This window comes from Phalangium opilio, unplaced genomic scaffold (genome assembly GCF_054372755.1).
Source record: "Phalangium opilio isolate 3A_F unplaced genomic scaffold, DU_Popi_V2 ptg000045l_1, whole genome shotgun sequence".
NCBI classification, from domain to species: domain Eukaryota; kingdom Metazoa; phylum Arthropoda; class Arachnida; order Opiliones; family Phalangiidae; genus Phalangium; species Phalangium opilio.
In genome coordinates this window covers 4,817,765-4,844,590 of record NW_028324168.1, presented here as the reverse complement: position 1 = coordinate 4,844,590, position 26,826 = coordinate 4,817,765, and the positions used below count along the sequence as shown (strand labels likewise).

Sequence of the window (26,826 nt, the reverse complement as noted above, 5' to 3'; positions counted from 1 at the left end):
TCTCACTTGTCAGTGCGTCTGATCTACTTGATAGTGTCAGGTAAGGCTGTCTTCCCGCTAGACTAATACATACAATACCTATCTCACTTGTCAGTGCGTCTGATCCACTTCATAGTGTCAGGTAAGGCTGTCTTTCCGCTAGACTAATACATACAATACCCATCTTAGTTGTCAGTGCGTGTGTGACTTAAGAATTTTGCGCGTTTATGCTAACATGCTGTCGAACAAGACGATGGTCATCTCGAGCTAGACTACAAATCGTTGTTTATTAATATTAAAGGAGTAAACAAACTACAATTAACCGGTTTTATAGTCAAACGGTTCCCGTATACGACTTGTTTCTCAAATTTCCTTGGTTTCTAATCTAAAGTTAAACTCTATTTTTAATTTTAATTCTTCAAGCTCAAGGTGAAATTTTAAGCAAAGGCTTAAGTTAAAAATGTCTTATAATTATGTTGTTACCGCTCATAAGCCAACAGGCGTGACAATATGCGTTACTGGTAAGTAAACTTAATTAGATTTAATTGAAATTTGATTATTTTATTAGATTAAATACCCATAATGGTTACAATATAGGCAATTTCACAAGTCCCGATGATTTGAACTTAATTCTGGCCAAAAACACTCGGTTGGAAATCTACGTTGTCACTCCCGAAGGTTTGAGACCTATTAAAGAAATCGGAATCTATGGAAGAGTTACGATAATGAAGCTTTTTAGACCCGCTGTATGTTAAATTAACTTTATTATTAGTTGTCATTAGTAAGTTATTAAATTTAAACGTGTTTTAGGGTGAGAAGAAAGACCTGTTATTCTTATTAACCTACAAATATAACGCGGCTATATTAGAGTGTATACAAGATGGGGAAAATATTGAAATTATCACGAAAGCGCATGGAAATGTCGCTGTAAGTTTAAATTAAGCTTAAAGATGGACTATTATATATATTTTTAATGTTCATCATACTTTTAGGATACTGTTTCTAGACCTTCCGACACTGGAAGCATCGGAATCATTGATCCTGAATGTAGGGTTATAGGATTACGTCTGTATGATGGCCTTTTGAAAGTTATTTCATTGGAGAGAGACATAAGGGAGTTGAAAGCCTTCAATATTAGAATGGAAGAATTGAGTGTCCTTGATATAGAATTTCTCCATGATTGTGCCACTCCGACAATTGCCTTGGTTCATCAAGATCAACAAGGAAGACACGTTAAAACTTACGAAATATCCTTAAGGGATAAAGAATTTGTTAAAGGACCTTGGAAACAAGACAATGTTGAAAGTGAAGCTTCCATAATCATAGCTGTTCCTAAACCCTTTTGCGGAGCGTTGATTATTGGACAGGAATCCATTACTTATCATAAAGGGGATAAATATATCGCTATTGCTCCACCTGTCATTAAGGTGCCGACTTCTTATGACTCCGGATGAAATAGAAGTTATAATTTTCTTGAGAATTCTTTTCTATTTATAGCAAAGTACAATAATTTGTTACGGGAAAGTTGATCACAATGGTTCTAGATATCTTTTGGGTGATATGTCAGGGAGATTATTTATGCTTCTCCTTGACAAAGAGGAAAAAATTGATGGCAGTGTTTGCGTTCGTGATTTGAAGCTCGAACTCTTGGGAGAAGTAAATGTTTTAGAGCTAGTTTAATTCAAAACGGAATGCAATGTATTGAATTCATTCTATTTCTTCCCCCCCCCCCCATATAGATTACTATCCCAGCTTGTTTAACCTATCTTGATAATGGAGTTGTTTACATTGGATCACGATTGGGTGACTCCCAACTTGTAAAACTTAATGCTGATGCCAATGAGCAAGGGTCGTACGTGGAAGTTATGGAAACTTTCACTAATTTGGGTCCTATTATTGATATGTGCGTGGTAGATTTGGAACGTCAAGGACAGGGACAATTAGTCACCTGTTCCGGAGCTTATAAAGAAGGATCTTTAAGAATTATAAGAAATGGGATTGGAATACACGAACATGCCAGTATTGATTTACCGGGGATTAAGGGTCTTTGGCCTTTAAGAGTGGGGATTTCTGATAGTCAATTTGATAACACACTTGTTTTATCATTTGTGGGTCAAACTAGGTATATTTTCAACAGGGGTGTGCGAGTACTCGTTAAGTTCGAGTACTGGGTTCGAGTATCGAGCCGAGTATTCGACTCGATACTCGATAACAACACATTGAGATACTCGAGACAGATTCGAGTAGCTTTTTAACATTTTAAATACTCGACAAATACTCGAGTCCGAGGCTTACAACTATAGCAGACGATGAGTTCATGATCATTTATTTTGAAAATCAATTGTTCAATGTTTAATTGATCGCTAACAATCTTTTTGAACTAGTTCGATATTAGATAATTGAACATCTTCGTTCGTTATTTTCAAGAAATTTACAAAATTGCTACTCGACAAGTCAATATTTGAGACTCGATAATTAATTACTCGAAAGAACCAAAATTTGACCTATCTAAATACTCGATACTCGAAAGTATTTTTGAGACTCGGCTCGATACTCGATAAGAAATTAGTTTCGATACTCGGACTCGGCTCAAAACCGAAAAAACGGGACTCGCACACCACTGATATTTTCCGTGAATTGATTAGTTTTAAAAGGAATATATAAAACTTAATTCATTCCAATTAAAAATAAAGAGTATTAATGTTGAATGGAGAAGAAGTTGAAGAGATGGACTTACCTGGTTTTGATATTTCCCAACAAACCTTTTACTGCGCCAATGTTATCAATGATCAGATAGTTCAAGCTACCGCCGTTTCTGTCAGACTTGTTGATAGTCTTACCAAACAGTTAATCTGTGAATGGAAACCTCCATCGGAACAAAACATTAGTGTTGTTAGTTGCAATGGGCGCCAGATTGTTTGCGCTGTTAGAAATGAAGTTTATTATTTAGAAATTCATTCTAGAGAACTTAAACAACTTAGGTAGGCTTTGGACCAACAAATTTAAACTCTGAAAAGTTTGAATTTATGGGGGTTTTTTTGGTGTGGTTTTTAGTTCAGCTTTAATGGAACACGAAGTTGCGTGTCTCGATGTCAGTCCTCTTTCTGAAACTGCGGAAAGATCTGACATTTGCTCAGTTGGTTTATGGACTGATTTATCAATTAGAATTTTACACGTTCCTGATTTGAAAGAGATTCATAAAGAAATGTTGGGCGGGGGTAAATCTGTTCAATCCTTAAAGGGAGGGTGAAGTAGAAAATTAAGTGATTTTTTATCAATTCTTCTACTAATTACAAGACCAGTCTGCATAGTGAAACATTCAGGAAATACCAGCTCCGAATGATTTTAAAATTCAAATTAGGTTCAGATTTTAAGTATAATTTTAAAGAAGGACTGCCGACCAATCGCGTAGCGCCCTGCCTTTTTATTAACAAAATTCTCATGGCACGTTCCGTGTTGAATGAAATTTATCACGAGATTTGATAAAATTCGCGCGCGACGTGATAATCGTGGCGCGAGACATGGAACGTGCCACGAGAATTTTGTTGACAAAAAGGCAGGGCGTTACGCGATTGGTCAGAGGTCCTTCTTTAAAATTATCCTTAAAATCTGAACCTAATTTGAATTTTAAAATCATTCGGAACTGGTATTCCCTGAATGTTTCACTATGCAGACTGGTCTTATAATTAGTAGAAGAATCGATTAAAAATCACTTGATTTTCTACTTCACCCTCTCTTTAAGTTAGGAAGTGTTTTTCATCAATATATACTTTTATGTTTCAGAGATAATACCGAGATCTATTTTATCAACTACATTTGAAGGGATAAATTATCTTCTATGCGCTTTGGGGGATGGTTCCCTTTTTTATTTCACACTTAACGCAACTACGGGGCTTTTAAGCGATAGAAAGAAAGTCACATTGGGTACCCAACCCACAGTTTTGAAGACTTTCCGCTCTCTTTCCACCACAAATGTTTTCGCATGTTCCGATCGACCCACAGTCATTTATTCCAGCAATCATAAACTCGTTTTTTCAAACGTTAATTTGAAAGAAGTAAATCACATGTGTCCCTTAAATTCTCAAGGATATCCTGATAGTTTAGCTTTGGCCAATGATTCGACTTTACTTATCGGTACCATCGATGAAATACAAAAACTTCATATCAGAACTGTACCTTTAGGAGAATCTCCGAGGTTAATTTATATAAAATTTCAGATCAACGGTCTTCGTACAATTTCAATAATTTATGTGAAATTTTAGGCGTATAGCTTATCAGGAATCAACTCAAACATTTGGAGTTCTTACAATGAGATATGACATTCAAGACATGAATGGTTTAACCCCAGTTAGACCTAGTGCTAGTACACAAGCTCAAAATGTGACTTATAGGTTGGCAATCCCTTTACAATGTTCTAGCTCAGCGCTTCTCAAACTGTGGTCCGTGGACCGGCACCGGTGCGCGGACATGCGGCTGGTATGGTCCGTCATACATAGTTGAAAAAAATACCGGTCCGCAAGGTTAAAAAGTTTGAGAAGCGCTGTTCTAGCTAAGGTGGTTGCAGTTTGACTTGAATTTTATTTTAGTTCAAGTATGGGTACAGTTATAAAACCCGGTAACGGAGCCGGAGGAACATCGGGTGATCAGTATGGTCAAGAAATGGATATTAACAGCCTTTTAATTGTTGACCAGCATACTTTTGAAGGTTAATTAGTGAACTCTTTCGTTTATAGGAAAATGTTATCCTAACTTAACTATTAATATTCGTACAGTTTTACATTCACATCAGTTTATGACAGCGGAGTTTGCTTTAAGTGTGGTTTCAACTCGTTTGGGTGAAGATCCAAATGTTTATTACATTGTAGGAACTGCATTGGTTAATCCTGAGGAGTCTGAACCTAAATTAGGAAGGATTATTATCTTTCATTGGGCTGATGGTAATTTGGAGTTGTTTTCCTCCGTGTCATTATGTAATAATCAACAGATCAGACTTTAAAAAATGATTAAAATCATTAATTTTTCAAGGAAAACTTCAACAAGTAGCTGAAAAAGAGATAAAAGGAGCCCCTTATACTCTTGTCGAGTTTAATGGGAAGCTTTTAGCCGCTATTAATAGCACAGTTAGACTTTATGAATGGACGGCAGATAGAGAGTTACACAATGAGTGTAGTTACTTCAATAATATAATTGCTTTATATCTGAAAACAAAAGGAGACTTTATTCTTGTCGGAGATTTAATGCGTTCAATGACTCTATTAGCTTACAAACCCTTAGAAGGCAATTTTGAAGAAGTAATAATTAATTAAAGCAAGAAGTTATATCAGTATCTCAGAGAGAAGGTATAAGATGCCTAAGGTTTCGCGCGCCATAGTCCCAGTCCCCCTTTCAAAATACAAGGGGGGACGTAAAAGGAGGCGCCGGGCTATTTCGCCTCTCCCCAGTCGGAAAATATGACTGTAATTTTCGTCATTCGCGTCGTCGCGCTGACGTGAGTTTCCAAGAACCAATGAGATGCTGGTTGTAATTTAGAGACGGGGATTAACTCCGGACCTACTATACGTTTGGACTAGAGATAAAGCTGATATGTGGATGAATGAATTTATTCCTTCTCTCTGAGATACTAGATATAACTTCTTGGTTTTAGGTCAAAATTTATATTTCAACAAAATTACAGATTGCGCGAGATTATCAGCCTAATTGGATGAGTGCAGTTGAGATTCTAGATGATGATACCTTCCTTGGAAGTGAAAACTCCTTCAATTTATTTGTTTGTCAAAAAGATAGCGCCGCCACTACTGACGAGGAACGTCAACATTTACAGGAAGTTGGACAATTTCATTTAGGAGAGTTTGTCAATTGCTTCAGACATGGTTCCTTAGTTATGCAACATCCCGGGGAAAGTACAACTCCAACGCAGGGATCTGTGCTTTTTGGCACTGTTAATGGAGCCATTGGTAAGATTTTAATTAATTAAGTTATTTATAGAGAAAGTTTTGATTTTGTGGCGGTTTTACGTGTTTGGTCTCTTTCAGGTCTTGTAACGCAGCTTCCAATAGATTTTTACAACTTTCTCTTAGAAATTCAAACCAAATTAACGAGGGTTATTAAAAGTGTTGGCAAAATAGAGCATCAATTATATCCTTTATAGATTTTTTTTAGTTAATTAATTAATTTAATAATTAGTGTTTAAAAAAAAAAGGCCCCATTGTTTTCCTTAATGAATGTTTCTACTTGGAGATCTTTTTCAAGTGAAAGAAAAACTGAACCATCTACTGGTTTTATTGATGGGGATCTTATTGAAAGCTTCCTGGATTTGAATAGAAGTAAAATGACCGAAGTAGCTCAAGGAATTCATGTAAGTGTTATTATAGTGGGCTCCTGTTTATTAGTTAGCGGCAACGGTTATGCTAATTTTCTGGTATTTTTGGGGTTAAAAATAGATTGATGATGGTAGTGGAATGAAGAGAGAGGCCACAGTCGATGATCTGGTCAAAATTATCGAAGAATTAACGAGAATTCATTAATATTTCTTTAATAAACTTTTGTGTTTTATTTCATTTGTTCATTGTGTTCAGGTACATATATTTATTGTTCCTTCCCATTCCCTTCTTATTTGTTATTGTAATTAGTTAATTTTGTTTGCAATTAAAACAGGACCATTGCGAAACTTTGGTTTAATTTTAATTGCTCAAACTAATTTTAGTTTAATAAATTCATAATTTTTACATTCATATTATAATCACGGCCAACTTTGGTATAGGGGGTTGGGGGTTGGGTAAAGGAATTACAGTTGGCCATGACTCAATAAAATTGAAATTTTAGGCATATTTATGTACACTTCAAAGCCATTAAAGGAGTATTTTATTCTTATTCAACCACAAAATACTAAGAATTTTCAAAGAGAGAAGAATTTTTACATAATTTTACATAAGTTGAGAATTCTCAGTCATTTGATAAGAATTCTTACTATTTAGACAAGAATTCTTACTCATTTGACAAGAATTCTTACTATTTTGACGCGCCAGATTTTGGGCGGGAAAATAGCTGGTTAGCGGCTTCCCGCCGGTTCAAGTAGTCATTGTGTTCTACCATGTGACTGAAAGAGGGTACGCTAAAATTTATATCCGTGTTATTTTCTTGGTAATTTAAGTTAAAACTAAACTAAGTGTTTTGGAATTGACGTATCTTTAACTAAAAACGATTTTTCGCTTTTGTGAACCATTAATTCTGGAAATTATGTCAAAACTTAAAATGTGGAAAATGAAATGGCGCTGGATTCTTGGATGGGGCCCGGGGGGAACATAATCGTTTTCTCCTCCTCCAAGGCTCCAACTACAACTTGTGGATTGACAGATCAACAGACAGACGAACAAAGGATTCTGTCATTGAGGTTCGTAAATGTTTTTGAAGCAATTTTTAGCACATGATTTTTTGTCAGACAAATATTTTATTGTTATCCTTGTTTGCCTATTATCCTGTTGGGGTGTTACATTTATTTATTTGCTATACATTGGTAAAAAACGTCTTATTGAGACTCGTGATGACCGCCAAGTATATGTGAAGAAAGATAATAAGGTTAGGCTCATTGGGAATGGGAATGGGGAAAGGTCAGGTGCCGTATCCTAGTTGGTTTTGATAATTTTTTCATGTTTATTAACTTCGTGTTATAATTATTTTGGGGTTCTAGTAAATTAATTATTTTAGAAACGGCATTGTTTGCCTACATTTGTAAATTCTGCGCGGTATGTTTCTCGTGTCGCGCCGATAGATGTCGCGATTTACCTCCACTTCGTCTCGAGCGTGATTTGTTAGGTCGGTTATTATATGTATTTACTTCGTTAATTACGCGTTATTAAGTAAACTAAATCGAAATTCGTCATCAGGAGACTTCAATTGATTATTTCCAAAACATTCATAAGCGTTAAAAACGTAAGATATCAACCAAAAACCATAATAATTTAATTCGAGCTAAGCCTTGGCTTATTTATTGTAATGGGATCATCGAAAAAGCATAGCAAAGATCACAAAGAGAAGGAAAAGGAACGCGATCGTAAAAAATATCGCTCCACGCATTCGGGACGAGAGAAAGAAAAGGAACCAAACAGTAGTAGTCATCATCGTAAACACCGTAGTCGTAGCCCAGAACGTTCAAGCAAACATGCCCCTAAAAGAAGAAGGGAACGCGGTGATTCAGGTTCCGATGATGGAAGAGGTAGTCGAAGTAACAAAGCTCCGCGCAAAGATCCGATTGAAGTTCACACGATATCAGACGACGAGGAGTTTGAAGTTAAAGGGTCGGGAGAATCACTTAGTATTGTGGAAACCAATAAACTTAGAGCCAAATTAGGTCTAAAACCTTTGCAAGTTCAAAGTAATTCAATCCCAGGATTGGGAAAAGAAGAACAAGATGAAGAACACAGTGAACCTGAAGATAAAGATGAGAAAAAAGAAGTATTTGTCAAAACTGAAAACCTCAGAATCAAAAGAAATGAAGAAATGCTTAGAGAGAAACTCCAGATTGCACGAGAAAAGAGAAAACAAATGGAAAAGCTGGCTACAGTTAAAGGAATAGCTGATAGTGATTCGGAGGATGATAATGCTGAGAAATGGATTGAAAAAAGCCGAAAATTGCAAGAAGAGAAGGAACAAGCTTCAAAAAGAGCTAAAATGCTTGAAGAAATGGATCAAGAGTTTGGCATTGGAGCCCTAGTTGAGGAGGAGTTTCAGAAAGCAAAGCAGTCATCATACTCTGTTAAAGATTTGAAAGGATTACAAGTTGGCCACAACATGAGCACTTTCAAAGAAGGCCAGACTGTCTTGGTTTTGAAAGATCAAGGAGTTTTAGACAAAGATGACGATGTTCTGATCAATGTTAACATGATTGATGATGAAAAAGCTGCCCAGAATGTCGAGAATAAGAAAAACAAACCAGATTATGTCGCTTATGATGAACCGGAATATGACGAATTTGGCATTTTGAAGAAGAAAAACATGTTATCAAAGTATGACGAGGAATTAGAGGGTCCTAAGAAAGAAACATTCAAAATTGGGATGAGTTCCATGTCCAAAGAGAAGGAACTTGAAATTGTAAGAATGAAACTGAAACAGAAACAACAAGGAGTTGAAACTTTGGAGCTACCCGCTCTTAGAATTGCTACTGAATATTACACTCCAGAAGAAATGGTCCAGTTTAAAAAACCAAAGAGAAAGAAGAAGATTATGAGGAAAAGAACAACTTTGAAGCCTGAAGAACTGGCATCCATAACTGGCCTACCAGATTCATCCAAAGACCATGGCTCACGTTCCCGAAAAACAAGACCAGTTGATGATGAAAATGGAGTGAAAATAAGCGTTTTAGCTACTGGATCTCGCTCTGCTGAAACTGACGACATGGAGATTGATAATTCAGAGCTGGTTAACTCTGACATATTAGCTCCTGATGAAGACTTAACCGGAGTAGTCATTGACGATGACAAAGCTGATTTGGAACTAGAAATGGCATTGGACAAAACACGAAAGTTAAAACAACATCAAGGTTCAGCTAACAACTTGGAACAGTTAGCCAGAAGAATTAAGAGAGATCCTGATCAAGAAATGTCTGATGATGAAAATCCCAAGGACAGTAAAATCAATATTGTGTTGAACTCGGTTGCTGAATTTTGCCGTACTTTGGGTGATATACCTACTTATGGGTTATCAGGAAACCGCGAAGTAGACGCTGATGATGCCATAGACTTTGAACAAGAAATGGCCGGAGAGGAATGGAGACCCCAAGATGCGGATTTACCTAGAGGGGCTTGGAATGAAGTTGAAATTATGGAACAACCAGTTGAAATCAGCAAAGAACGCGAGAATGAACCTATTCTTGAAGAGGAACCCGATGTCAGTACTGGTTTAGCAGGAGCTCTTAAACTGGCCATGAAGAAAGGGTACCTTGAAGACGACACTAATAAACTCGCGTCTGCACCGAGACACAGTTTACTTCAAGCTCAATCTTACACAATTGAAGAAAAGTTCTATGATGACGATAAATTCGGAAGAAGGGATAGGTACACTGGTCCAATTCAAGATTTCCGAGAAAGAGATCATTATAAACCTGATGTGAAGTTGGAATACATTGATGATAACGGGCGCTTACTAAACGCCAAAGAGGCTTTCCGTTATTTATCACACAAGTTTCACGGTAAAGGACCTGGCAAGAATAAGGTTGATAAGCGAACCAAGAAATTGGAGCAAGAAAGCAAATTGAAATTGATGAGTTCCACCGATACCCCGTTAAATACCTTGAAGTTGCTTCAAGAGAAACAAAAAGATTTGCAAACACCTTTTATCCTGCTAAGTGGAGGTAGCAAGGCCCTAACACAAACTGGCATTACTAAATCTAAGTAATGACCTAATTGTAAATAATAATTATTACACTTAACTAATCTTTGTAAACTCTTCATTGTTTATTTAATTCAAAAAATAAATACATTTGAATCAGAATCTTAATGAATTTTTTTTTGACAAATTAAATTGTTTCAAGCAAAATAAAATATAATTTTTGTTTCAATTCTTTCCATAACTGCTTTCATGTGTCAATTCTTTCTACCACCGTTGTCTTTTACTGATATTTTTGCAAATTAGCGAAGCCGCAATATAGGCCTACAATATTTTTCCTCAAAATACTCGACGATCACAAAGTTTGCTTTAAATATATACAAATTTGGAACATTAACCGTGGGAGTTATCCAGCGAAATATCCTTAATCTAATCAAAGTTTTATCCCTCGCCTTAGAGGCTAAATTTTATAATTAAGGAGTTTGAAAGTCATTAATTCACGGGTGAACAAACTTGCCTTTTACGTCGTCCTTCAGCCCCGTCCCCCTCTTTACCAGCTTTCCTAGGCTCGACCGTTTCCCATTAAAGCTCGTAACCTTGTACGCTCTTAAAAGGGAGACTAGCAATTTCATTATTTAGCTTAGAAGCCTCCGAAAATAATCAGCTGCCAACCAAGAGGCAAACCTTCCTTCTCTCTCTCGTTTTCTGCGCCCCCCAACCTGCAGGGAAGTCTACCGTTCTCTCAGTTTCCATCTACCTATCTAATTAATTGAAAGTTTTCCCTTCAGATCGAGCTAATCTTAGCTCGACCTTTGCCGATACCGAACTTGTTTTAATTCTTATCATTAATGGTATAGCGTGTTAGGAAAGATATTTTGAATTTGTTTCGCCCCGTCTGAAAAGATAATTTTTACTAAGTTTCTAACTCCCCTTTAAAGTTTGCGGTCCTCCAGACAAATCAATTATTTCCAGTCAGTATTTTCAATTTAAGAGCTTTTAATTAATGAAACTTCCAAGTTTTATTTCCCAAATGGTAAATTTCGTTTTTCTTAAAAATTTAACTGTAAGTAGGCTACTCCCTGAGCGCCGGTGTATTGCAATGTGAAACACTTTTACAGGCGTTCTATAAGAAATACATTAAAGATATTTATCCTGGATGTCGTCTTTGCCCCTTGAACATCAGTGTATTGCTAGGTAAAACACTTGCAGGCGCCCAATAGGAAAAACATTAAATATATTGCCCCTGTATGTTGGCTTTGCCTTTTGAAGGTAAAATTAAAATTTTAAATTAATTTAAACAAAACAAAACAAAAAAATAATCCCATAACAAATATGCCGAATTTATTTCGGCTTGGTAGATTCCATTGTAGTCTTCAACTCTCTTTATTCAATTCAAGGCGAGAATTGATAACAATCTGAATTTGTCATTTTGTGTCATTCCATTTTTGCCTTCGCGCCAAAACTAAGAGAGAGAGAGAGAGAGAGAGGGCAAAGAATCAAATGACTTACCATTATTTATCGATTTGATAAAGATCGCGACTTTTAGCCGAAGCGAGGTATTATTAATTTTCGTCAGATTTAACCCACTGTCTATTGTTTTTCCGACTGCCACTTTCTCCCCCCCCATCCTTAACGTTTTCCTATTGGCTGGTGATTCTTTTTAGCGCTCCCAAAGAGGTAATTATTGCATTTTATTGCGTCGCTTGGCACCCCAAACCGCGGAAGTTATCTGCAAGAACGAATTCTCCCCGTTACCAACAGCCTGCCTTACTTCCTTGACTTTTCGTTAAGCCTAACTTAAACCACGGTCGTTGGAGCGGGGGAAGGTTGGGTCTAGGGGGGAGGGGGTTAAGTGAAGAAGACGTAGCTTTTCTACTTCCCCCCTCCTCTTTTTTCCAACTGTCACTCCCTTAAGCCTAATTACGCGTAAATGACAAATAGCCAATCGTTGGCAATTTTCCTACACGCCCCTCGGTTTTTTTCCCCGCCAAATATATACGTCTTGAAATGGCGCGAAATATTGCTTTTAAAAACAAACACGGTTTAAAATAAATATACCTATTTATTTGCTGTTATTTTAGTGGGGATGCTTGTGATAGAAATAATCTTTCATGGTTAATTAAAGGGAAGGTGAATGAGTGAAATCACTGGACACGAGAAAGATATAAACTTTAGTATGGGAAACAATTACATTTCACAGGCTCTTTAATTAGAACCAAAGAGTGTTGGAAGGTTTCTGATTTTTACGTTACATTCAAAGTTTCGAGCACCACCTGCTTTTGACGCTAGACTGCCTGCGGTGGTTGCCAGAGGGCGTGAAAAATTTCTAAAGTTAGTTAAATCCGTTGTTTAAAGTTTTAGAAAAACATATACAGGGTGTTTCTGATAAGTCTGCCATTAATTAAGGGGTTATCTGTTCTTTGGGAAATCCATTTTGACTCGAAAATGTAGAAACATCTCCATTTTGATTGCCATAAGGGGACAATGTTTTCGAGTTATAATTTTAAGAGTGTTTTAGGGATGACCCCTTAATTAAATTAGAAATCATTGTCTTGAAATCAGTTTCCTAATTAAATTTAAGGGGTCATCCGTAAAATACTCTGGATGCAATCTTAACTCGAAAACAGTGTCCCTTGGGGAAAACAAAATGGAGAGAGAAGTTACATTTTATACTCAAAATCCCCCCCCCCCTTAATTTATCGCAGACTTATATCTGTAACACCCTGTACACAAAAGTAATTTAATAATAATAATTCTCCAAAAGTTAAACATAGTTTTCAATAAACCGTTTTATAATTTAATTTTAAAAATACACCCTAAAGAGGTTATAATATTATTTGACAATGTCTGGAAGTAAATGGGACAGGAAATTTACCAAAGACTCTGCGTCCCTCCCTTACTCTCTGGAAGTAAAAAACGGAAGTGGACCTTTTATATTTTTCCCCACTAAAATTTTATGGGTCAAATAATAACAATGAAAATAAAAATAAAGGAATTGTTTAAATAGGATGATAGTTAAAAGAAAGATAGTAGGAAGGAAGAGTTGAAGAAGGGGCTGACTCTTTCTATTATAAATGAAAAGAACAATTGTGTTTTTGGGTCTGGCTAAGAATAAGATCTGAAGGAGAAGAGAGGGTTCTTGAAGTCTCGTTATGAGCGAGGCTAATTCGAAAAGTCGCCCGCCTACTCTAGTATTTTTTAACAAACAACGGGTAATTACGTTCGGGAAAGCACCCGACATCAAACAATTCTAAAATAGAAAAAAAAAGAGTATATAACCCTTTAAAAACTTCACGTCCGTAAAGAAATGTCGAGTAGGTGAACTGAGAGATCGGATACTATCGCGGTGGGAACTGTCTTTGCATTCTAAGGAAGAAAAGAGGTGAGATGGAGCAGTCTGCAACGTTATAGGTTGGGACATACCGCTCCATCTCTATATCCTTCAAGTTGGATGTGGCGGTTGTTTTTTAATGGAACCAAGTGGTATGGTGTATCTGGGGAAAATACCTCGGGTCACGTTAATTCTAACAGGGATAGGTTTAATTTTAGAAGTAGGAATGGAGAACGGTTAGTATTTACTTCAGTCCGACTCATAGACCACCCAGTATAGAGCCCCTAGCTCCAACACGTAACGAAAAGTTTAAATTATCTTATTGGCTCACTTAAACTACGTTTTGATGACGTTGCTGACGGGGACGGCGAAAAATACGTAATTCCTTTTTACCTCTGTCGCTATGACCCGCCTCTTCTTTCATACCCCTCCGTCCCCTGGAAGGGGTCCGGGGCTATGACGCGCGCCCAGATTACTCTGTTCTCCATTCCTACTTCTAAAATTAAATCTATCCCTGATTCTAATCAACTTTTGAAACTTTGTCCCACCCCTCGGTGTTTAAATTTTAAAAGAAGAAAATAAATTCCAACTTCTCATTTTTGCGCTTCAAATATTTCTTAAGGGTTTCGGGCTTTCTTTAAAAAATAGTAATAATAACCATTCTAAAATGTTCTGGGCAATTCAACAATTTCTTTTTCTTTCTTCTCAATTTATTTCCTTGAAATTCCCATGACTGTTCTAAATGTGATGGAAATATTTCCTGCGTTAAGAATTAAATGGTCCTTTTTAAAATTAAAAATAGGCAAGATTAAATATAGTTTTATTTTAATCATAATTTATTAATTAATCTCAGTTGAATATCATCCTTATACCAAAATAGTTCAAAAGTTCAAACATAAACCACCCAATTTTTAATTTTAAAATGTACAGGGTGTTTCCTATAAGTCAGGGCCATAAATTAAAGCGTTGATGTTCTTTGAGAAATCAATTTTGAGTCGAAAATGTAACTTCTATCTATGAAATTTTGTCTGCCCTAAGGGACACTGTTTTCGAGTTATGATTTTCAAGAGTGTTTTAGGGATGACCCCTCAATTAAAATAGAAATCATTGTCTTAATCAGTTTCTTAATTAAATTTAAGGGGCCATCCGTAAAATTAATACTCTGGATGCAATCTTAACTCGAAAACAGTGTCCCTTAGATCAAACAAAATGGTGATAGATTGAAGTTAGATTTTCAACTCAAAATTGATTTCCCAAAGAACATTCCCCTTAATTTATGCATGCAGACTTATCAAAAATACCCTGTATGTAATCTTAAAAACAACACCAGAAAAATAATAAAAAATCCATAACCTTCATGCAAAATACAAATCACAATATATATTATATGAAAAAAAAGCCTTATACTTCAAATTGGGGTAACGTTTTTCTATCTAGATTCTAGAGCTATCAAAAAATTTGTACGTTATGGATTGTCTGTTGGTAAGTAATGATATTTTGTAGAAAAATCCTTACCCTAAAATCTTTTAAAACGATGAAAGCCTTGCTAGGGTCTATACGATACTATAGTATATTTCAAAATAAAATAAAAAACTTTAAGTATAAGATACCATACCGTACCCACCGGTTCCGGGATGTATGTCATTGTCGAATTCGTAATAATAACGCATCCATCAGATATATATATGTATGGGTGCAGTAAGAAAACTGCATCCGAATTGATTCATTTCACCCGAGAATAGTGACTTCCTTGTAGTCTAGGAAGGTTTTTAGTTGTCTTCAAACGCCGGGGGGGGGGGGTTAAAGAATTTATTCTTGGGTAACTATGGAACATTCATTGTTTTATACGAGGTATATGGAATACACGTGAAGTTCTTATCCGCAAAAATATCATTCGGATCAGTTTTATCACGTAGTAAAGCCCGGGTTTATGGGATTTGGATTTAAGTCCGTCTAGTCGGCGTAATGAGATGTAAGGTTTAGTTAAATCGTAAATGTTCGAATGACCTACTTCTCATATTGGAATTTTAATATCGAGATTCTGCCTTTAACATATTTATCGATTATTTCCGATAAGTCATATTAAATATTTGGTAAACGACGCAAAACACGTTGGGTAAGGGCAAGGGGTCGTGCGTAAAACACTCAAATCATAACTCGAAAACAGTGTCTTGGAAGGCAACATGTTATGGAACATTTTCGACTTAAAATCGCCCCAAAAACACCCCCTCCCTTAATTTTTGACAGACTTATCAGCTAAAATCAAGGAATTTATTTTAAGGTCTTTTTGGCTGAATGACGGCACGATGGACATTTCTTGGAAGGGTCACGTTTGGCCATCAGCGAAGGATCAAGATTTGGGCAGCCTATAGTGCACGACCGAGCTGCACGGAGGATCGTGGGAACCAAACCGTACTATTCTAAACATCTAAAATGGAGTCACTATGGTTCCCGAACGCGTTTGTTTTTCGCGGAATTGTTTATATCGGGTTGCTTAAACTTTGCGTGAACTTTTTGACTTTTGTGAAGCGGTTACATTTGAACTTGACGAAAATTATCTACGAGTTCATCGGGATGCCGAAAATAGTGGTTGAGTACATAAGTTGGCGCGCGAATAAGCAAACTTTAAGGTCAGAGCGCTGCGTCCCATAGTCCCTTTCCCAGCCGTCAGGTCAGAGCGCTGCGTCCCATAGTCCCTTTCCCAGCCGTCAGGTCAGAGCGCTGCGTCCCATAGTCCCTTTCCCAGCCGTTAGGTCAGAGCGCTGCGTCCCATAGTCCCTTTCCCAGCCGTCAGGTCAGAGCGCTGCGTCCCATAGTCCCTTTCCCAGCCGTCAGGTCAGAGCGCTGCGTCCCATAGTTCCTTTCCCAGCCGTCAGGTCAGAGCGCTGTGTCCCATAGTCCCTAACCCTAAGGCTTATTGTAACTTGGGAGCTACTGCAAAATGTTGCGCGCGCATTAACAAACTTTCAGGTCAAAGCGCAGCGTCCCATAGACCCTTTCCCTATAGAGTAATTTCGGTTGAGAGGGGGAGTGAACTGTGTATCCCCTACGTTAGGGGCAACTTTGTACTAGAGAATACTATTTGCCCCCGGAAGGGAAGGGGAGGGGGGATATAACTAAGGTAAGAGATAGAGGGTTATGACGTTGCTGTATATGGGAAAGAAATTACTCTATAGCGCGCACATTTGGAAGTCACGTGATCATGTCACCTAAAACATTTTAATGTGATCAAGTTTATTACGGTACTACCTGGAGCGTGGTGTGAAACCTACAAACTGTCGATCGTGAACTTACTAATGCCTCAATCGGTTTCCCAAACTGTTAAAAAAACAATAATAGACGTTTAAGTCGCGTCGCGTGTTAGTTTATAAATGGAAGTTTAGCTTTGTGAACTTTTCTCGTGAAAGGTTAGCAACGTGTTTGTGCGTGTGTGACATTTTTCACCATCTTTGGATTCCATCTTCGTTAATATGTAAGTACCCGTTTTATTATAATGTGTTTTTCTAGCTCGCTTTGTTATGTCCCTGTGCTTTTTGAGTAACCAGAAAAACTCAAGGAAATAAGTTTTCCAAAGGTAAATTTGTAAATAAGTCAACTGGCAAAAAAAAAACATTTAGAATCGGTAATAAATACAGCTAAACACAAGCGACTACTTTTTTACTGTAACTACTAAGCCTTGGACGGGTCAAAAAACAGTCGAATTCTGTACATATTCTATAGTATTTTAGCGGTTTGGCAATTGAATAGCCGAATAGACCCTTTTCCAAAAGTTGGGGATGAAATAGAGCCCATGTCTTTCCAAGCCCCTCAAATATTATACGAGTACTACATGATCTGGAAAAAAAGGTTTTTACTGGGAATATTTTTCCCCATATAGACTATACGGTACATGTTTTGGCGGGAGAACCGGGCGTCATCGCGTAATGCGCATTCCTTTTTGCAATATGATGGATTAGAGAGAAACTGTGGCCACAATATAAGCCTAACGTACCAGCCTCTTGCGGTGTAATGTTGATATTATAGATACAGATATAATAGAAAGCAGATGCATTCTCTTCCATCTACAACTAAGGCCTAATTCTTTTTATTATTTATCTAATGTTCTCTGCCCTTTTCGCTTCTCGTGATAAAACCAGAATAAAATTGATGTGGACTAGTATTAAGAGATATTATATGTTTTCGTTGCTGAACTATATAGACTCGGTGTTGTATTTCCGGCGTCTGCTTAGTTTAACCAAGAGTTAACTATAGATTTTACACTTTTTTTTATGAATATCACGTTATAGGGAGTTCTGGTTTCCTTTAGTGGGGTATACAGGGTGTTTCTGATAAGTCTGCCATAAGGAACACTGTTTTGGAGTTATGATTTGATTGGAGTGTTTTAGGGATGACCCCTTAATTAAATTAGAAATCATTATCTTGGAATCAGTTTCTTAATTAATTAAATTTAAGGGGTCATCCGTAAAATACTCTGGATGCAATCTTAACTCGAAAACAGTGACTCAGAATCGATTTCCCAAAGAACATCAAATCCTTGATTTATGGAATGGAGACTTATCAGAAACACCCTGTACATGTAAGAAAGGACGAAGATCAAAGTCATTTCAAAAGACATGGAGAGAAAATATCCTTTGTTGCTAGAAAGGCGCCAATTTTATTTGAAGGTGTAGAAGGTTGAGTGTTTGAAAGAAAAAATAGAAGAGGGCGGAACGGTCCTTTGGAAGTTTAGAATAAGGTTCCTCGTAAGGGTTACGGCCTAAGAATCTAGCCATCCGTATTTAAAAACGGTGCTTAAGAATTGTCAAAGACTACCGAATCATTTTTCATCAAACTACCCGCGTACCGCCACATTTTTGCCTCTGGCTTCCTTCTCATCCTTTTGCATTTTCGGAAGTGAATAAACCCAAAGTTCCTACACGTGCTAGTCCTCCTTAGCTATCTCAAAAAGGCGCCATATTACCCCGATAATGGCGCTAAACCACGTGGTTTTTTGCCTCTGGCTTCCTTCTCTTCCTTTGCATTTTAGGAAGTAAAGAAATCCGAAGTTCCTACATGTGATAGTCCTCGAAAAAGGCGCCAAATTGCCCCAAAAATGGCGCTAAATCACGCACGTGGTCAAAGTTTCGAAGGGTGTTTCGCAAATTACCTAGCTAGAGCTTCAAATATAATATACTTCCATCATTGCTCAAATATCTTCTTATGAAAAAGAAAGACGCGCGCAAGAGTTCCGGGTCCTTCCTTTCTTGGTTCCGGTTTTAAGCTCCCTTTTTATTCGATTTTAAATCTTTTGTAATAGGGCTGCCTAGCGAATAACTAGAGGGGGACCTTATTGGACTGAGAAATAAAGGGTTTTTCAGGGCAGCGCCATTTTGGATTTTGTCATTTTGGCGGCAAGCCAAATCTTTTTTTCTTTCTTTTTCTCCCCAAAAAGAAGCGGATTATGTTTGCGGAATGCGACGGATTTGAGAGAAACTCGGGATCTCGTTTCCCTTCCAATTTGAGGTCGACTTATTCTTATTTCCGTTTTTATTTGGGATAATTAAAATAGCGTGTAAATGTTCCGGTTATTTTGAAGGAAGCGTATTTACTTTTATTTTATTTTTGCACAAATGCCTTGGTTGTTTTGCAATAAGATTTACCAACGTCGTATTTTTATTTCCGCTGGAAACAGTTTGGATGTGGTATCACGTATGTTGTTACTACAGTGTTAAGTCCCAATTCCAAAACTCCTGGTTGTGTTTAAAACCGCGGAAAATCAGCTTACGTTGTACGATCTAAAACGATGCGCGTGACAAACAAGTTCAGGGTAAGTTTCCCGCCTTATATAAAATAGGCGGGAAACTTATATTTTCCCGCGTATTTCCGTAACTCCAGAAGTTAATAACGAACTAACGCATGCAGTTTGTAATAACCTTCCTATGCTATAGAATAAATCGTTAATATTTTGATATAAGCAGTCATGGATATAATACTCCTAAACAGGGGTCTAACAAGGCATAAAATGTTTTGGTTCAGTCTCAACCTGAGAATTCTGTAAGTGTTACTAAGAAGTTTAGAAGTCAAACTGCGACTAAAGATAGTCGTTAAGAAACTTCGGTATAGAGTTTTAGTTGTTAACGAAAGGCAGCCTAGCCGTATACGTCAGACCATACGTTTATTATAAGACGTGTTGCATAAGTATACCACTACCTATACTTCGTAATCCTAGAGACTTACTGAGAGCTAGACGCCAGTCGTTTTTTGCAGGACTTTATTTAGTCTGAATACTAAGCCTTTGACAGCGCCTGACCAGGCGTCTTCGCTTTACCTCGAATCTATGACCTACCTCAATCACTTCATGGCAAGCTCCAGTTTGTAACCAGAGATTAACAAACTTATGGAATATATCTTATGAACTTATGGTCAGGCTACTAAAGGGGAAAGACTTATTTAGCTGATAAGGCTTAGCGTGGTACGGTTTTTACTGCGCAATTACTTTGAATTTCATCATTAGTTTAATAAGGATGAGTTCAATTTGGAACCGAAGCTAAGATATATACGGGTAATAGATGAAAATAGTTGTGTCGAGCCTAATGACTTAGTGCATGGAATTCTTTAAGGTAGGGTAACCAGACCATTAATTAGACCGACTGCTTTCCCCCCTCCAAATGACTCCTTCGTATGAGGTAGCCATTCGCCACCGTTCTCATTTCTCACCGTTTTTGAGGCTAGAAGCTTTCCAAACGGAATGAATACTTCATTATTTTTTGCGGAGATTTCTTTCGTTTTAATTCTTTATGATCTTTCGAATCTTGGTGTTTTAACCGATAAATTTCTGATGGAGATTTTTCCATCTGGATTAGTGTGTGGGGGGGGGGGATGTTGGAGATTATCTCCTTTAGGGTTAATGATCTATTAGGGTTAGGGTCGTTATTTACGGGTAATTAAGTTCTTATTTATAAGAATTACATGCGTTGTGTGTCTTAGATGTGGATAATTATTACTAAATAAAATTGATTTCCGTGGTGCATGGTGAATTACTTGAGTTACGATATTGAAGTAAGTTCGTGAGATATGTTCACCTTAAGTTTGTCACTGGTAACTTAGAAACTGGAGCTTGTCATGAAGTGAGTGACGTAGGTCATAGATTTGAGGTAAAGCGAAGACGCCTGATGAGGGGCTGTCAAAGGCTTAGTATTCAGACTAAATAGGAAGATGGAAGTCCTGCAAAATTAACCGAGTGTATTAGGACTTCAATTCTCGCTTGTCGTTCTAGAACTAGCTCGAGCTGTAACTCTCAGTAGGATTACGGAGTATATTCAGTGTCATACTTATGCGGAACATATCTCATAAACTTATGGTGTACCTTGAATGGAACAAAGCTTCTGTTTTACGAACGGTGTTCTGTCATAATCCCTTAACAGCCCATGGTGTCTGCTATTGAAACCAAAATATAGTTTGATTATTTTTTATACTTTTAGGGAGGTGATAATATAATTTCCCATTGGCTTTTATTACTCGCGGGAGATCAAAGGAAACGAACTTAATAATTGCGAGCGCGAGCTATAGGGTCCCCCGACTTGTACACGTTTTATAGCTTTAAATAATTAACGGAGTTCCTATGCAAATAAGCTTAAAGTAGTATTACAATCTTGGAATGGATGGCGTTTATAACAAGGGTGAATTAGAGTTTTAACTCTTTCTTAGGTTGAAAAGAAGCGGTGGTTTAGTAGTGGGGTTAAGATTTATTAATTTGAATATTAATGGCTGCTCGTCTTGGTTGGTGGTGACTTTAATTAATTATAATTATTTAATTTAATTAAAGTAAAGTTAATTATACAAACGCCTTCATACGTATTATACGAATGAGCTTGGGTGTTGTAAGAGATTTAGTGAAGGATAAGACCTATGCTTCAACTAATACGTAATATATTAAAAAGTAGAGCTCTGATTGGTCTTCGCTCAGTAAACGTCATTCTTATTTGCATTTGAAAATACCTTCTCTTTTAAACTGGGCTTCAAAGAAATGAAGATATTTAGCCATAACTATAGGTTCCTATTGAAAGAAAAATAGAGATATCTCTTGATTTAAATATTCTGTACTAGAATACAAATTATTCTGGGACAAATTTATTTCATTTTTAAGTTGTAATCATCTTCCTCCTACCCCTTGGGTTGGGGGTGTTGGGGGTTGGGAAAACGTGAAAGAATGAAAAAGGGTTGGGTAGGGATATCTTTCTAGGGGTTTGAATTAACCCGGGGGGCTTTACCTTCTCCTAAACCAGCCAGCCACGGTCACTATCATTCCCCAAACCCCCCTCCGGTTTTTTAATTAAAAGGTGTTAGAAGTGGAGTGATTAATGAGACTTACTTTATGAGAGTTTTGTTGCGCTGTTTCTCTTGCTTCTGTGCGGGGAATTAATAAAAAACCTAAAATTAAAAAAAGGGAAAGGGTTGGAGCGCGAATTGATGGAATCTTGATATACGGCTATTACGTGGTGGTTTTCTGGGGCTTCTCCTACGTCGGAAAAAGGGCAGGGGGACATTTTTCAAAACTCCTTTGCCTCCTCTCCCCTCCCTAGAATTCATTTCCATTGTGTTGAAAAAGTTGTTAACACTCCTGTTTCTACGTGCCTGTAAATTTCCCCGTGATACAGAGGGAAATTTAAAGGAAAAAAAGGGGAGCCTGGTTTCCGAGGAAATAGAAATATATTCCGCATCGGAACCAAACGACGTCACTTCCTCCCCCTTTTTTTAGTTTTAGTTTCCTTTGTTTTGAAATTATTTAAATTTAATTTCGATCCCAGAGTTTGCGTGTGTGTGCGAGAGAGAGAGAGAGAGAGAAAGAGAGACGCGTTCAGAAATTTAGTTGAATTTAATTTAAAATTGATCAGGATTTCGTGTTGTATCCGTAGCTCCTCCCATTTCGTTCCTCTAGATAAGACCACTTTACAAAATAGAGAAGGAAGTAACGCAATAAATCCGGAAGTCAGTGCTTTTGGTTGAATTTAATTTAAAATTGATCAGGATTACGCGTTGTATCCGTAGCTCCTCCCATTTTGTTCCTCTAGATAAGACCACTTTATAAAGTAGAGTAGGAAGTAATGCTGAAATCCGGAAGTCCGTCCATGACGTCGTTCCTGTGCTATTGTTTGTAACTCAGTAAACATGCCGTTAAAATATCCAGTATTGAAGTAATTATAATGTACATAGTTAAAATTCCGCTTTCAACCAAAATTATTGAAGGGAAAAGATTTTTTTTTTAAAAAAAAAAGAAGAAAAATTGGACTTTTTGGAACTTAGACAAGAAGATTTTTGGATTTTGAAACTTTTCTTTCCACGGTACTTTAAATATGCAAATGAGCGTTAAAATTGAACAAGGCTGCTGCTATGACGGTTACATCTTTTCTTTTTTTCTTTCTCTCTCTACTTAGAAACATTCTAGAATGGCGGCGGCGTGGTTATAGAAGCTTTTTATGGCGTGCAAAAGTATTTGACAAGTTTGACGTTTCCTATTAGCTTTCACCTTCCGGAGATGAAGTTCCCTCTTCTTCTTCTTCTTCCTTTTATTCAAAGTCGCGAGACAAAAATTGACGTCCATTAATAGATGTAAAAGCGAAAGAAATGGCGCGAAGCCCCCGCTCTAACCCTAGATACAACCATGTAGATTCTCAACAGAATTCCTTCTGTCGTAGTATGAGTTTCGTTTTCTCCAAGAAAGCCACGAAGCTAGGCTCGAATATTTTATTTTTTCCTCTCTTATTGTTTGGGAAATAATCAGTTTTACTTTCATTTTGCTCTCCAAGTTTAATAATTAATGCGTAGATCGATAATGGAAGAAACAAGCAAACTCAAACACCTTTTTGTAAGTCGTTTCTAACTAGAGCCAATTTTTCTTTGGGTTTATTTACCCAATTTGAATATTTTCTTCTTACTATACTATTTCGTAATTAACGGAGTAGGTTATTTATTTATTTATTTTTTGCCCGCCATATCTCTCAGACTGCTTAATTACACAGGGTTCGGACGATATTTTTATATTGAAAATCCCTGATTTTTCTACCTTATCCCTTACAAAATATTTTGTAAATATCACTGACCTATTTAAGGTGTTTACCTGAACCCACTTCATCATCACTCCTGGGTGATCTGGCACATATTTAGTGTTGCTCGAAGCATGGTTTGATATACTAAGCGAAATCCCTGACAATCGTGGCGCGAGACATGGACAAAATTTTGATTTTTATTTTAGGTCTATTATATTTTAAGGGGCGGTTGAAATGATGAAAATTCCATAAAATCCGCAGGGATGGTAATTCTCTTTGTCTAATTAAAAGTAACCTTTGTTATAAGTTCATTCGAAGTGGTCGAGCCATTGCAAAATGGTTTAAAAGGCAGACTGAAGAAACTAAGTTAAAGTTACAGGTGGAGGGAGGGATATGCCGGATTTTTCCGGATCTTTCCGGATTTTTCCGGATTTTTCCGGATCTTTCCGGATTTTTCCGGATTTTTCCGGATCTTTCCGGATTTTTCCGGATCTTTCCGGATTTTTCCGGATCTTTCCGGATCTTTCCGGATTTTTCCGGATCTTTCCGGATTTTTCCGGATCTTTCCGGATTTTTCCGGATCTTTCCGGATTTTTCCGGATCTTTCCGGATTTTTCCGGATCTTTCCGGATTTTTCCGGATCTTTCCGGATTATTTATGATTTACTTAATGTTAAATTTAAACGAATTAAATGGCTAATTTTTATAACAATAACAACTCGTGCAAAAATTATTCGACTGAATTTAGACTGGTTTTCATATATGTTCGCCATGTACGTTATTGCAAATGGTCAGAGAAATTTGTTCAAGTTAGTCAGGGAAAACCTGGAAAAGTCAGGGAATTTCATTCCAAAAATTTTGTACGAACCCTGTAAAGGCCCAAATTCTAGTTCAGTGAATTTTTTAAAAAAAACAGTAAACATGATACGAAAATAGTTACTTATTTTTCCGGATCTTTTTTTTTCCGGAATGTTCGGAAGTATTTCCTGAATGTTTCACTAGGCAGGCTGGTCGTATAATTAGTAGAAGAATCGATAAAAAATCACTTCACCCTCCCTTTAAAAGTTTTCATGCAGCCCTTATTTTTTTTTACAATACTACATCCGTATAACGTTTGACCCAGTTTTTTAGGAATGGTACCGTGGAGATCACTGTGGATAAATCCGGTGGTTTTTATAGCTTAGAGCGGAATTATTCGCATATAAACATACAGGGTGTTTCTGATAAGTCTAGCATAAGTTAAGTGGTTGATGTTCTTTGAGAAATCGATTTTGAGTCTAAAATGTAACTTCTATCTATCTCCATTTTGATGACCTAAGGGACACTGTTTTCGAGTTAAGATTGCATCTAGAGTATTTTACGGATGACCCCTTAAATTTAATTAATTAAGAAACTGATTTAGACAATGATTTCTAATTTAATTAAGGGTGCATCCCTAAAACACTCTTAAAAATCATAACTGGAAAGCAGTAGCTAACCCTTATTGCAAACAAAATGTCATAGATAGAAGTTACATTTTCGACTCAAAATTGATTTCCCAAAGAACATCCCCCTTAATTTATGGATGCAGACTTATCAGAAACACCCTGTATATAAGAAGGGAGCGATGCTAAGACTTGGCAATACGTAACAACCGTGTTTATTCGACTCTTGAGAGAGACGAAATATCTGGGAGGGGATTGTCGTTGTAGAAAGTACCGAGAAACAAATTTACTTTTAGAGAAAGAGACTATACTATATACCGAAGTCATTTCAGTCTTTCCGTTGAACTACAAAGTTAGTAAGTTGGGTTGGGATAAGCCCCAGCTAGGATAGGACATTGACTAAACCTCCCTACTCGAGTCATAAATTGTTGCGCCCTACAAAAATATATATAGAGATGTTTTCCTCTTAACATTCGAGAATCAGGGACTGTTTACATTAAGCTTGTTTAAAAAAAAGGAAAAGAAACCTTGTTCTTTGGAGAATTTCGAGTCGAAAATGTGTGCTGTGTGACATTTTGTTGCACAGGGCACCGTTTCCAAGTTATGGTTGGAGAATTTTATGGATGACCCCTTAAATTTAATTTAGAAACTGAAAGATAATGCTTAAGGGGTCATGCGTAAAACTTTCCAATCTTAACTTGAAAACGGTGACCTGTGCAATAAAATGTCATAGAAGTTACATTACTATCTTATTTGTTTCTTGAAAACGCGACAAAAGCACTCGTTATACGTAAACACGTGGAAATTAAGTTAAGCCCCTGTAAGTTGGCTTTGCCCTGAACACCGGTGTGTTGCGGGGTTAAACATTTCTACAGGCGCTCGTAGGATTAACGCAGACGAGTTTACCCCTGTAAGTGGGCTATCTATCATAGCAAAAGTTTGGAACCATATGATATTGAAGGCAATTCATAATGAATTCGCGATTAAGCTAATAATTATATTTCCATTATAAATTATCGACCAGACTATATTTATTTTTAGTTTGCATAAGTACGAACTCGACTTCTTAATCTTATCTCCCTAAAATTGAGAGAGAGGGAGAGAGTGGCAAGGCTTAACTCTATAAAAGGCGCTGGACTTATAGCTATCGTAGTGTCCCTCTGGTAGAAATAGAAGGGAATAAGCTGTAAGCTCGAGTTATGGGCGATGGGCTCGTGTTCCGGAGCTTGTTTCGATTGGCAAACTGGTCCCTGGGCGGTTACGGACGCTTTCGTTTTGTCATTTGATTGATGAGGACACTTCTTCTCCAACCTTACCCTTTCCCCTCCCCCATCCCACCTCTTACCAATTCTCTATGCTCTATACTTTGCGACAAGGGTTTTTTCCCTAACCTCCCCTCTCCATTTATATCTTGAGCTTCACCATCCCCCTAATCCTCATTTACATCCCCGTCTACCATTCTACTAACACGTCACTCCACCCCTTGGCTAGAAAACCCAAACTTAAGATTATTTTGGACAACAAGATGTTGCGTTTTTGGGTGGGTTGCTTTGTTTGACCTGATCGCGAAATTTTTTAGTCTTAACAGAAGTTTATACCGTAGTGTTATGTCAAGTTAAGATTGTCCTAAGGGCCACTGTTTTTAATTTAAGATTGCATCCAGAGTATTTTACGGATGACCCCTTAAGAAACTGATTTCAAGACAATGATTTCTAATTTAATTAAGGGGTCATCCCTGAAACACTCTT

General features: G+C 37.2%; 2 protein-coding genes and 1 long non-coding RNA gene across 5 annotated transcripts in view; all 3 read left to right on the top strand.

The window, feature by feature from the left end:
- Positions 1-193: 193 nt before the first annotated feature.
- pic (DNA damage-binding protein pic) lies at positions 194-6,676 on the top strand. Its single transcript, XM_089837869.1, has 17 exons — positions 194-500; positions 577-725; positions 790-906; positions 972-1,406; positions 1,477-1,635; positions 1,719-2,101; positions 2,673-2,960; positions 3,034-3,197; positions 3,763-4,174; positions 4,242-4,370; positions 4,566-4,684; positions 4,752-4,916; positions 5,005-5,270; positions 5,654-5,933; positions 6,012-6,114; positions 6,211-6,334; positions 6,420-6,676. The coding sequence occupies exons 1-17, from the start codon at positions 440-442 to the stop codon at positions 6,501-6,503; spliced, it is 3,438 nt and encodes a 1,145-aa protein (XP_089693995.1). The 5' UTR covers positions 194-439; the 3' UTR covers positions 6,504-6,676.
- A 390-nt stretch (positions 6,677-7,066) lies between these two features.
- The window catches only part of LOC149676928 (uncharacterized), a 195,881-nt gene continuing 176,121 nt past the window's right edge, over positions 7,067-26,826 (top strand). For all 3 annotated transcript variants that reach the window (XR_016366552.1, XR_016366551.1, XR_016366550.1), the window contains exons 1-2: positions 7,067-7,369; positions 15,912-17,102. This is a non-coding gene — a long non-coding RNA (uncharacterized LOC149676928). The remainder of the gene's footprint in view (positions 7,370-15,911; positions 17,103-26,826) is intronic.
- On the top strand, positions 7,740-10,543 carry LOC149676931 (U4/U6.U5 tri-snRNP-associated protein 1). Its single transcript, XM_089837891.1, has one exon. It carries the CDS (start codon positions 7,972-7,974, stop codon positions 10,366-10,368), a length of 2,397 nt encoding a protein of 798 aa, XP_089694017.1. The 5' UTR covers positions 7,740-7,971; the 3' UTR covers positions 10,369-10,543.